Source organism: Spermophilus citellus, assembly GCF_964194105.1.
Source record: "Spermophilus citellus genome assembly, chromosome: 4".
In the NCBI taxonomy this organism is placed as follows: Eukaryota; Metazoa; Chordata; class Mammalia; order Rodentia; family Sciuridae; genus Spermophilus; species Spermophilus citellus.
Genome location: NC_138185.1, coordinates 135,782,191 through 135,795,983, shown reverse-complemented (window position 1 = coordinate 135,795,983; position 13,793 = coordinate 135,782,191). Strand labels below are relative to the sequence as shown.

At 37.8% G+C, this 13,793-nt stretch overlaps 1 protein-coding gene across 1 annotated transcript in view; it reads right to left on the bottom strand.

Moving 5' to 3' along the window:
- The window catches only part of TGM5 (transglutaminase 5), a 38,850-nt gene that overhangs the window by 3,354 nt on the left and 21,703 nt on the right, over positions 1 to 13,793 (bottom strand). Inside the window, exons 7-9 of the mRNA XM_081293314.1 lie at positions 12,478 to 12,616; positions 11,638 to 11,741; positions 11,277 to 11,516 (exon numbers count right to left, since the gene is read on the bottom strand). Coding sequence (XP_081149440.1) covers positions 11,277 to 11,516; positions 11,638 to 11,741; positions 12,478 to 12,616 — 483 coding nt within the window. The remainder of the gene's footprint in view (positions 1 to 11,276; positions 11,517 to 11,637; positions 11,742 to 12,477; positions 12,617 to 13,793) is intronic.

Genomic DNA, 13,793 nt, shown 5'->3' with positions numbered 1-13,793 from the left:
TTAAAGAAAAGTCAATGAACTTGAAGAAACAGTGAAATGTTTCAATACTCTAACAGAGAAACAACAGAGATTTTTTCAATTAAAAAATCAAATAGAAATCTTGAGCTGAAAAAATACACTTAGCAAAATTAAACATGCAATAGAAAGTATCAATAGAAAAAAAAGAGAAAGTATCAATAGGATAGGACAAACAGAAGGAAGAATTAGTGAGCACAAAGATCAGCTATTTCTTTTAAAAACTGATGAAAAATACTGTGTTTGGAATTGTTAAACCACCTCTGAACAGAATACTGTCTGTACTGGTTCATTGGGTTGAGGGAGGAGAGAGAGAAGAAGTTGCAAAAGGTATTTTGTTAGAGCGTGCAAGAAAATTTTAGCTCACCCATTGTCCTGTAATGTGAATTTCATTTAACTTTGCTGTACTATATATATTGTATATATATTGGATAGAGGAGTCCTAATTTTATAAATCTTGTCTCTAGATATTAAAGAGGTTGCCAATGTATGACAAAAGTAGAGTTAGTAAACTAATACATTTTGTACGCTTTGTGTTAAAATTCATAGAAAGGCAGTCCTCTGAAAAGGAAGTGAAATTGTAACATTGTATCATGTGACACTCAGACGTGACACATGTGATATAGAAGAAAGAAGTGGAAGAAATGAAGGATTCTAGGGCAGAATGATCCTATTTAGAAGATGCTTTCAGATATAACCATTGTTACATGTGTGTTTATTTAACACAATATGGACATAGTGGACAAACTTAGTCTTTCTAGATGTTTAGAAGTGCAAAAAGTATGTTAAGAGTAGAGGTAGTAAATGAAACATTTTGTGGATATCTTTTGGTTAAAATTCATAATGAAATAACTGTCTTTTGGAATAGGATGATTAAAACACTTCTCTGAGCAGCATATATTATATCAGTGCTGGTTCAGGAAAGAATAAGGAAAAGAAAATGCAAAGGGCTTTATACCAATGTATTTTCTGTGAATTGACTGTTGGCTCTTATGTCTGTGAATTTTGTTTTCTTATGCTGTGTAAATAATGTATATAAAGGACAAGTGAATCCTAATTTACATGTAGTCTATCTAGATGTTAAAGAGGTTGCCAGTGTATGATAAAAGAAGAGTTAATAAGCTAACACATTGAGTACACTTAGTGTTAAATTCATAAGAAAGGCAGTTCTTAAAACCACTAAGAAAGTAAAATTGTTAAAGTCATCTCTAAGCATTACAGATACATAAATCTGGACCCTGGGTTAATAAGAGATTAGAAGGGGAAGGGTTCTAGACCAGAATGTTTCTGTTTGGAAGACACTTTCAAATTCTAGCCTTTAAAAAAAGGAGGTTTTGCTTCAAAGTATAGCCTTTGTTAAGTAAGTGTTGCAGTTTATTCAGTGCTATTCTATATACGGTTGGAAACTTAAGTCCTTGTTGGAAACATTTAGTGTTTCTAGATGTTTAAAAGTACACAACATATGGTAAAAGTAGAGGGCTAAATTTTTTGTTACTACATAGGAATGGTTGCCATTTAGGGGACTGGAATTGTTGAACTTGATGTCTTGGAGAGTATGTTAAAGGTTCACTGGGTGGTGTGGGGGAAGGAGAAAGTATGCATAGAGAAGCAATCATGTACCTTAGATTAGTTCAGATTGTCTAGCCATTGTTATATATACATTTTAATTAATATTGCTGAGTATTAAAGGATAAGTCTTAATGTCCAATGTTTGCTAGAAGTAGCAAAATAATCCCTATATATAAATATCCTTTTGTTAGTTTTTAGGAAGAATTTTCTTCTGGGAATGACCCTTGTTAATCCACTTCTTGGAGCTAGGGGTAGTCCTGAATTTAGTCACTGGAATGATGAAGAGGGAAAAGAGGAAGTGTGAGGGGAAGTGCTCTTTGCTAGTATGTCCATATCTGGAAGACAGGTTTAGATTATAACCATAGATTTATATGTGCATTTTTGATAAAGTATTTGTGTTTATTGTGCACAAAGTTCATACTTTATTTCACAACATCTAAACTTTCTAGATGTCCTGAAGTGACAATAAATCATAAAAAGTAGAGCTAGTGAATTAGCCAATTTGTAAATATCTTTGTTATAATTGATAGAAAAGATGCTTCTTGGGCATGAAATTGCTTTATCTCTGGGCAGCGTATATCAGGACTTGTTCATTAGCTGGCAGCAGAGGGGCACAGGGAAGCACACAGGGAAAGATGGGAGCAAGTGCTCAAGGATTTGCATTTTGATATGAACTACTGGTGTGTGTGCATCTTCTGGCTGTACTATAGGAATACTTTAATTCACTGGGAACATGCATTCTTCCTAATATTTTAGTAGTAGAAATCTTGTAATGAAACAAGCTTGGTGTATTAAGGGAATGCATTATTTTAGTTGTAACTTTGCCAATATGTCTATCTAGAGGCCTGTCTTCAGTGAAATTTTTGTTCCCAAGAAAGGATAACATATTGAGTTGGTGTAGTATATTCTTGGTTATCAAAAATACTCATGTAGCTTTAGGATTTTGAATGGGTGAATATTCATGATGTGTGGAAAAGCATGATACATACTAAGATCTCAATCACTCAAAATGGGATATTGTGTATGTATACATATGACCTGGAGGGAAACATCCAACTAAGATGCTTGGGACTGGATGACTTTGTCATTTTTGCTTGTGTTTTTATTTTATCTGTAATGCACATATTCACTTTTAAAAAATAAATTCTATTTTTAAAACCTGGAAAAGGGGCTGGGGATGTGGCTCAAGCAGTAGCGCGCTCGCCTGGCATGCGTGCGGCCCGGGTTAGATCCTCAACACTACATACAAACAAAGATGTTGTGTCCGCCGAAAACTAAAAAACAAATATTAAAAATTCTCTCTCTCCCTCTCTCTCTCTCTCTTTAAAAAAAAAAAACCTGGAAAAAAAGAAAAGCTATTTGAAAATACACAATTGGAGAAGAAAAAAGAATGAAGAAAAAAATGAAAGTTTACTGGAACTTTGGAACAGTATTAAAAGAGAAATGTTTGAATTACTAGAATTCAGGAAGGACTTGAGAATACCAAAGGGTTAGATGCTTTATTCAAATAAATTATAATAAAAAAACTTCTCAAACCCAGAGAAAGATGTAAATATCCAGGTACAGGAAATCCAAAGGTCACCAGCTAAATTTAATTGAATCAAATCCACCCCAAGACATCTAATTGAGCTTTCAAAGGTGAAAGATAAAGACAAGGTTGTCAAGGCTGCAAGAGAAAGAGATAAGTAACATATAGGGGTGACCCAATTCACTTGAAAGCAGACTTCTTAGCAGAAACCTTGTAGGCCAGGAGAAAGTGGCAGGAGAATTTCACAGAAAAAAAAAATTCTGTCAGCTGAGAGTACTGTTCCCAGCAAAGTTATCCTTTAAAAATAAAGACAGGGCTGGGGATGTGGCTCAAGCGGTAGCGCGCTCGCCTGGCGTGCGTGCGGCCCGGGTTCGATCCTCAGCACCACATACCAACAAAGATGTTGTGTCCGCCAAAAACTAAAAAAAATAAACATTAAAATTCTCTCTCTCTCTCTCTCCCTCTCTCTCACTCTTTCTTTAAAAAAATAAAATAAAATAAAATAAAAATAAAGACATTTGCAAACAAATAAAAGCTGAGAAGAATGTATTTCCACTACACCTGTTCTAAAAGAAATATTAAAGGAAGTTCTTTAATATTAAAGGAAGTTGAAATAGACATTAATAAATAAGAAGAAAAAACAAGAAAGTATAAAACTCAATGATGAAAGTAATTATACAAATTCTGAATGCCGAACATTGTAAGCATGGTGATGATATGGGAAAAAAAAAAAAAAATATATATATATATATATATATATATATTTGGGGTACTGGGGACTGAACCCAGGGTTGCTTTACCACTCAGCTACATCCCAAGTCCTTAAATTTTTTTTAATATTTTTTATTTTGTGACAGTGTCTCACTAAGTTGCTGAGGATAGGCTTGAACTTCTGAACCTCCTGCCTCAATCTCCTGAATCTCTGGGATTACAGATGTGTATCACCATGTCTGGCCATTTATGTCTTTAGTATGAAGACTAATAAACAAAATAATTAAAAAATATAACTACATTAATATGTTAAAATATAGGCAATATAGAAATATGTAAAATGGGATACAAAAAATTCAAAATGTGGGAAATGGAATACAAATGTAGAGTTTTCTTTTTTAAATATATTTTTTTTAGTTATAGCTGGACACAATATCTTTATTTTATTTATTTTTTATGTGGTGCTGAGGATTGCACCCAGGGCCTCATGCATGCTAGGTGAGTGCTCTAGAGACCTCTGAGCCACAAACCCAGCCCTAGAGTTTTCTTATTAGTATATTTTCTCTTGCTCTTTTGTTTCTGTTCTTACATGTATAATCATAGAAAGTTGCTATAATTTCAAAATAGCTTGCTGTAATCAAGAGATGTTTTTTTTGTAAGCCTCATGGTAACCACACAGAAAACATCTATTACAGACAAACCAAAAATAATAAGCAAGGAATCAAAGCATGCTATTAGAGTAAATCACTTAATCACAAAGGACGATCATAAGAGAGGGAGAAATAAAGAAAAGAACCTCAACAAAACCAGAAAACAAGTTACACAATAACCATAGTAAGAACAGACCTATCAGCAATTACTTTGAATTTAAGTTCTCCAATTAAAATACATAGAGTTACTGAATGGATTAAAAAAAAGAACAATATGTTGTTTGCAAGGAACTCACTTCACCATTAAGGATACACAGAAGACTGAAAGGTTCTGGGTGGGAAAAGATATATCATGCAAATGAAATGCAAAAGAAAGCAGGAGTCACCAAATTATTTCAGATTACGTAGACTTTTAAATCAAAAGCAGTAAAAAGAGACAAAAAAAGTCATTATATAATGATAAAGGGGTCAAATCAGCAAGAGGAAATAGCAATTCTAAATATCCATGCACCCAATATTGGAGCACCCAAATATATAAAGCAAATATTAGTAGACCCAAAGGGAGAGATATTTGAGGATTTGAACCCCACTATCCAAACCTATGCATATAGCAAAAGCTATAAGGAAAGTGCCTATCAATCAATGCCCACATCAAAGAAATAGGATGATCTCAACAAACTAGAAAAGCAAGAATAAACCCAACATTAGAAGAAGAAAAGAAATAACAAAGATAAAAGCAAAAATAAATGAAAATGGAGACTAAAAAAGTACAAAATATCAGTGAGAGGTGGTTCCTTGAAGAGATAAATGAAATAGACAAACCCTTAGCCAGACTGACAAAGAAAAAGATTCAAATAAAATCAGAGATGAAAGGGAGACATTACAAGTGATACCACAGAAATACAAAAGATCATTAGACATTATTATGAACAATTATATGTCAAGAAGTTTTATAACTAGATGAAATGGTCAAATTCCCACACACATACACCTTACCAAGACTGAATCATGGCTCGGCATTGTGGCTCACACCTGTAATCCCAGTGACTCAGGAGGCTGAGGCAGGAGGATCATGAGTTCAAAGCCAGCCTCAGCAAAAACAAGGTGCTCAGGAACTCAGTGAGACCCTGTCCCTAAATAAAATACAAATAGGGATGTGGCTTAGTGGTCCAGTGCCTCTGAGTTCAATCCCTGGTAGCTTTCCCCCAAAAAAGACTGAATCATGAAGATAGAAATCCTGAACAGACCAGTAATAAGAATGCATCAATAATAAAACCTCCCATCAAAGAAAAGTCCAGGACCAGATGGGTTCACTGCCAAATTCTACCAAACATTGAAATAAAACACAAATTCTCCTTAAGTTATTCCAAAAAGTAGAAGAGGGAGTTATTCTTCCAAACACATTCTATGAAGCCAGAATTACCATGATACCAAAACCAGAAAAGGACACAATGAAAAAAGGAATCTATAGGCTAATATCTTTGATGAATATAGATGCAAAAATCATCAACAAAATAGTAGAAAACTGAGTCCAACAGCACATTCAAAAGATCAAGTGGGATTCAATGGAGGAATAAAAAGATAGTTAAATACATGCAAGTCAATAAACATGATGTATCACATCAATAGTGTGAAGGATAAAATCCATATTGTCTTCTCCACTGATGCTGAAAAGACATTTGATAATGTTTAACATCCTTTCATGATAAAAACTTGGAACAAATTAGGTATAGAAGATATATACCACAACATAATAAAGGCCATTTATAATAAGCAAACAGCTAACATTACAGTGAACAGGCAAAAGCTGAAAGCTTTCTTTCTAAGAGCTGGAAAAGATAGGGTGCTCACTTTCACCCCTTTTATTCAACATAATTCTGGAAGTCCTAGTAGAGCAATCAGGCAAGTGAAAGAAATAAAGGACATTCAAATTGGAAAAGTATCCAAGCTGACCCTGTTTGCAGATTACATGGTCTTATGTGTAGAAAACCAAAAACTCCACCAAACAATGATTAGAACCAATAAATAAATTCAGAAAAGTTGCAGGATAAAATCAATGCACAAAAAATGTAGTGCTGCTATATGCCAATAGTGAATTATCTGAAATAGAAATCAAGAAAGCAATTTCATTTACAATAGCACCAAAAAATAAAATATCAAAGAAAAAATTTTTATCAAAGAAGTGAATGGGGCTGGGGTTATGGCTCAGAGGTAGAGCGCTCACCTACCATGCATTAGGCACCGGGTTCGATCCTCAGCACCACATAAAAATAAAAATTTTAAAAATAAAGATATTGTGACCACCTATTACTAAAAAATAAATAAATATTTTAAAAAGCAGTGAAAGACCTCTACAATGAAAATTGTTAAACATTGATGAAAGAAATTGAAGAAGACACAAAAAAGTGAGAAGACGTCCCATATTCACAGATCAGAAGAATCAATATTGCAAAAATGTCCACACTAACTAAGCAATCTACAGATTAAATGCGATCTCCATCAAAATACCAATGACATTCTTCAAAGAACTGGAAGAAATGATCTTAAAATTTATATAAAGCCACACAGAACAAAACAAAACAAACAAACAAAAAACCCAAATAGCGAAAACCATCTTCAGCAAAAAGAACAAAACAGGAGGCATTACCCTATCTGACTTCAAAATGTACTGCAAAGCTTTAGTAATCAAAACAACATTGTTTTGGTATAAAAACAGACACACAGACCTATGGAACACAATAGACAGCCTAGAAGTAAACTCACACATCTACAACCAACTGATTTTAAAGAAAGATGCTAAGAACACTTACTGGAGAAGAGTATTTTCAATAAATGGTGCTGGGAATATCAACATGCTAAAGAATGAAACTAGATCCCTATCTGTCACTTCCATCAAAGACAAACTTAAAATGGATTAAAGACTTAAATTTAAAATTTGAAACTAGAAACTACCAGAAGAGATGCTTCAGGACATTGGAATAGGCATTTGATACTGGGGATTGAACCCAGGGGCACTTCAACACTGAGCTGTGCCCCCAGTCCTTTTTATGTTTTTATGCTGAGACAGGGTCTCACTCAGTTGCTTAGGGTCTTGCTGTATTGCTGAGGTTGGTCTTGAACTTGGGATCCTCCCACTTCAGCCTGCCAGGTGGATTAGAGGCATGCATCACCACACCTAAGGATTTTTTTTTTTTTTAACAAGACTCCAGAAGCACAAGAGACGAACAGACAAATGGGATTACATCAAACAAAAATGTTCCTCCTTAGCATCTCTACCAAAACAAACAAACCAACAAAAAACCCCCACACACAAAAAAGAGCTTTTGCATAGTAAAGTAAGCAATTGGCAGTGAAGAGACATCCTTCAGAATGGAAAAAAGTATTTGAAAACTACACATCTGATAGTGTATATCCAGAATATATAAGGAACTCCAAAAACTCTATAGCAAAAATAAAATAAAATAAAAAGCTTACTAGAATTTGAAATGGACAATATATCTGCATAGATACTTCTCAAAAGAAGACATATGAACGGCCCAACAGACACACGAAAAAGTGTTCAGCATCACTTATCATCAGGGAAATGAGAATCAAAACCATGATGAGATTTCACCTCACCTCACCCAGTAAGAATGGCTATTAGCAAAAAGATTTAATATAACAAATGCTGGAGAAAAGGGAACCTTTGTACACTCTTAGTAGAGGCACTTTGGAAAATAATATGGAGGTTCTTTAAAAAATTACAAATAAAGCTACCCTTTATCCAGCAATCTTACTACTGGGTGTACATTCAAAGGAAATGCAGTCGGTATGCTGAAGAGACATCGGCAGACCCACATTCACTGTAGCAGTATTCACAATTACCAAGAAATGGAAAGGATCTAAGTGCCCATCACTAATGAATAAAGGAAATATATACATAGTAGAATACTATTCAACCATTAAAAAGAATGAAACTCTGTCATTTGGGATAACATGGATGGAATTAGAGATCATTATGTTAAGTGAAATAAACCAGCCACAGAAAAACAAGGACTATGTGTTCTCGTGTGGAATCTTAAAAGGTTCATTTCATAGAAGTTCTAGGCAGTTTCCAGAGAGTGGTTGTGGGGGATAGAGGGAAAGGTTGATCAATGGGTACTGTTACAGTTAGATTGGAACAAGAAGTTCTAATATGCTCTTGCACAGCAGGGTAGTACCAATAATGTTCTGTATGTCATAAAACTAGAAGTAAGGATTTTGAAAGTTTTTACCACAAAGGAATGATAGAAGTTTGAGGAGATAAACTTCATTAAGATGACTTAAGCATTGTGCAATGTATACATGTATTGAAACATTTCAGGGTATTACATTAATATGTGAAAAATTTATGTTTTATGTGTTTGTTAAAATGTTTAAAAAAAATAAGACAGCAGGGCATGATGTGATTTCCTGTCCCTGAATCAAATTATTGATCAGATTAAAACAAATTCCTAGAAATTGGGAAACCAAGAAGTATAGTAAATATAATAAACAAATAGATAAAAAAGGACATTTAGGCAAGCAGAGAACTCAGAGTAGCCCAGGCTTCTGCATTTAGTCTAGGAGGTACAGGAATACTCTCCTATACATCCCTATCCTAAAAGCTGCCTTAAGAATGTACTACATTCAGGCACTGGTTCCATCCCTTCAGTGAATTGCTATAACCACCTAAGCCAGAGGCCATTTTGATGTCCTTGCTCTGGGGCTTCTAAGCCTAGTCCCTGGCAGAAGAGGATCTTGGGACATTTACTTCAGTAGAGATGGACCCAGATAGGTGTGACTCAGATTCAGTGCATCTGGGATCTGTTCCACCTCCAGATCTTGTCAGGCTGGGAGTGGGAGACAGAATGCTGCTGGCCCAAGAGACATTACTTATCAGGACACTCAAGCCCACTGCAGTGTGACTCAATGTGGACCTCCATGGTAATGCTATCAGTGTCCTGCCCATATCCCCTGGCACTTGCCATTTCAGTGCCCACAGGCTTTACCCTCAAATTGTAGCCCCTGCGACTACTGCGACCTTCTCTGCTACCAGAGCAGGTTCATACCATTCATGGGGAAGGCAAAAGAGCCAGAGAACTTATACCCCCATGGAGCAACCCTAGATACCTTTGCCTCTCAGGCACAACAAAGCTTTACTGTTGTTCTTCATGTCACATTGAGTCAATGGTGGGGCTGTCAGATTTAGCAAGTAAAAATAGAGGGCCATTTAATTTTAATTTCAGCATTATTCATCCTCCAGGAGGTCCCACCAGAAGTAGGCTCCAGCTGTCCACAGTGTTAACAGGCTTAACCAGCTCTGCATTGGCTTCCTCTACTTCTCTGTCTTACTTCGTCACTCTCCTACATAATTCCCAGGAATGCCTCACAAATAAACCTCTCATATTAATTTCTTGCCTCCAAGGAGTCAAGATCTGTTTCTAGGGCCACTCAGCCAAGGTAATTTCAGTCAACAGGTACTAGAGGGGTAATGGCACTACTAGGCTGTGTGTTCAAAACACATGTTCCTTAGTATCTGTAGGGTATTAGTTCCAGGACCCCCAGGACACCAAATCTGTGCTCAAGTTCTTTATATAAAATGGCATCGAAATTTACATATAATCTATATACAACCTCTTGAATACTTTGAATATGTCCAGATCATTTATGATTGTTAACACATCATAAATGCTATGCAAATAGTTGTTACACTGTATTATTTAAAAAATGACAAGGAAAAAATATGTATATGTTAAATATAGATGCATTTTTTCACCAAATATTTTCAGTTCATAGTTGGTGGAATGATCAAATGCAGAATGATCAAATGATCAAATGAGCTCCTCTCTTACTGTACATACCCTACCCAGAGCTTCTCTGTGTCTGCCTGGAAGACCATACATTCATCTGTACTCCCAGCAATTACTCAGCTCCCCCAGCCTTCCACCTACCCTGACTTGCTTTTGCTCTGATCCTGCCCCTACCTGATCTCAGCTCTGGCCCTCATCCTGCTTTTGGCCCTCATGGATGGACATTTTTGCTTGACTTTCTGATAGCTAAACCTAGCAGATGACCTTTCTCAATTTCCAGGCATCATTCTACACCTGACCAACTTAGCCTCCCCTTTGACCCTGCTGGCATGTGCAAGAAACTCCTGCCAGGGCTCTTACCTCAGAATCAACCTCTGGTAGCTGGGAATGATGGTATAAAGCTGTAATCCTAGCTACTTAAGAGGCTGAGGCTGGAGGACCGCAAATTTGAGCCTAGCCTGTGCAACATAGCAAGACCCCATCTCAGTCAATCAATCAATAAAAGAATCACCTACTGGCCATTCTGGTCCAACAGGGTGGGAATGAACGTTGGGCCTTACACCAATCAGCCTGCATGTTGGCTGGTGGTCTGACCTATCTTCCAAACATTCAAAAAGCACACTTAATGAAATAATAAGTTAAATAAAACAGATTAATCATAGAGGATTTACTAAGTTGTCTCCCATCTTCAGTGGGAGGCTGATTTTTCCAGAAGCAGGGGTGAAGAACTCATATATTCCTGGTGGGATGCCTGTGAATGGCTCTCCAATCAATGTGAACATCTTGTGGAGGTAGCTCTCTGGCTTGTAGGATGTGGGGTAATGGTGGACACAGGAAGTGAGACAGTGGGACACCCCAACTGGGACCTTACAACTGACCAGCTGAGGAGACAGTGGACCTGGATCCTACCTGCAGCTGCTCTCTGGCTCCCTGAGGTTGGGTAGGGGAAGGTGCCCACAGAATTGGACTCTGAGTGGGGCCTCTTAGTTGTACCTTCTCCATACTTATAGTTCTCTGTGATGTCATCCCGCTCATCACTCTGGATGCTCTTAGTGCTGATAAAATTGCCAACGGAATTTGTGACCTGGTGTATTTTCTGCTCCTTCCCACCAGAGACAAGCCAGGATGTGCAGTCAGCATTCACCATAGAAAATGCAAAGGGAGTATCATAGTTCAGATCCACTTCTCCTTCTTTGATGGCCCTAACAGAGGCGGGGCCACAGCAGTAGAGACCTGAAGGGGTACAAGAGAGCCTGAATAGGGGTTGTGGCAGGCCATACAGTGGCAGGAGCAGGTTCTGTGATAGGGGGCAGATTCTGGGAGTGGGTCCTGCCTTCCTTCCGGAGGGCCTCACCATTGCTGGTCTCTTGAGGTGTGGCATCCAGCACCTGCCAGCCTCCATATCCAGGAGGGAGATCCTTTCGGGCCATCCAGCACTCATTCCAGACATGGAAATTCCTGAGGGAAAAAACAGAGTCCCCATTAACCACAGCCTAGGGAGAGGTGTCCTTCTTGTCTTCTTTCTAGAGCAAGATGGGTGAGCAGGTGAACTGTTAGATAGAAAGACAGACTTAGCTCCTACAGAGTTTGAAGCCTCTGTGGATGAATAGTTTCATATCTGTGTGTTGTGAGCCTCTGTCTACCTCTAGAAAAGTGTCCCTCTGTTGACTTCGTGAATAGACAGCAAAGGTTTCCAGTCTATAGAAGTTAAAACTTCTTTTCTCTCCCTCAAAAATGTTCCTGTGGCCCTTTTCCTGAATGGGTTGCTCATTCAAGGAGGCATGTGTCCAGAAGTATGACTCAGGCCCTTCTGTGGTCAGAACCATAATCTAAGGAGTAGATGAAGGACATGACAAAGAAGAAGACCTCAACCCAAGGCCTAGAGCTCTGATGATGTGAGGATTCTAAACCCAAGATGATTTTTGCTCCCCTGTCCCCCAGCCTTATAATGGAGATACCAAGCCCTGAGTCTGGCAAGAGGTGAGGGTATACAAGGGACAGGAGGCTAAGGACCAGTCCTGTTCTAATTTATTTATTTACTTTTTTGGTGCTGGGGATTGAACCCAGGGCCTTGTGCATATGAGACAATCACTCTACCAACTGAGCTATATCCCCAGCCCCTGTTCTAATTTATGCTTGTGGGGTTTGGCTCAGATTTGTGACCCTAGAAATAGACCAAGAGATGGTTTCTCACCAGACGGTATCCTTCTTCTTATTCTCCAAAATCCTGCCCGTGTTGTCATAGTATTCATCTATGATCAGGTTTCCATCTGTATCGTGACCGGAGTCAAAGTTGGTAACCACACGAGTGGGGATCCCCAGGCACCTCATCACTGCAGAAAGGGCAGAAAAACCATCTGTGGGCTGTGGCCCTGGACTGAAGAAGAGCTTTCATTTAACATCTGCAGGACCAGGCAGAAGTTGTCTGGGAATGGGTTGGTGACATTTCCAATCTCTTCCCCACTTCCTGAGCTTGCAGGATGACTGTGCAAAGGTTAGCTGCTGTGACAAGCACTGCTAGAGCCAACAGAAAGTCTAGTAAGTTGTCAGATTTCCTGCCCATGCCAGAAGATGGGACAGTATACCTCTCCATTTGTGAGTCTCAGGGAGCAGACTGAACCTCGCTTCTCTCCATCTTCAAGCCAAATAGCTGGGATTCTATTTCTTCCTGTCATTAGGTTAATGGGTGAGACCACCAGATTCTCAGGCAAAGGGTTCTATGGCTTAGATTTCCCTCTTCCCCTGGGAATATTATTTTGGCCACCTCTCTAGGAAAGCATCACAGATTAAGCCAGGAATGGAAGGAAACTATGTAACAAAATCTTAGAAAAGTGAGAGTCTGTACCTGGTACAGAAATTTTTGAAAGGAAGTAGAATGTTGTTTTTATTCCTGAGGGGCATCCATTCCCTTTGCTAGCCAACCTCTTTCTTTGTCCTTTGACACATCTCCTTCATTCTGTGCTCTTTCAAGTAAAGTGATATCCCTTATCCTATCCCATCCCACCAAGTGCTGTGGGCACCTCTGTCCCTTCAATACAGCAGTGATGTCCTACCCAGTTCAATAATAATAAAGATAATAATAAGTGTCAAATGTTTCTTGTATTTAGTGTTATATGTTTCATATATATTATCCTCAGGACAACTCTACATGATATGTACAATTATTGTCTCATTTTAAAGATAGAAAATCAGAGGCTAAGTAAAGTTTGCTACACTGACCAAGGTCACACAGTTAGTAAGGGATAGAGCTATCACTCAAGTCCTGGTTTCACTGCTAAGATTGTACTCAACACTGAGTTCACCTCTGGGTAGTATGCCCAGAGTTCATCATTCTAGTTATATATATAATTTATCTAATTATATATCCATGTATTTTCCCATGTAATCAAATATTTGCCAAGAGATTTCTAGTGGTGGTTATTTTTAGACATTTGGCTAGTGTTCAATATTTCCCCTGTCATAAATGAGACTGTGATGAATATCTTTATAGATCAATCTTTATTCCATCCC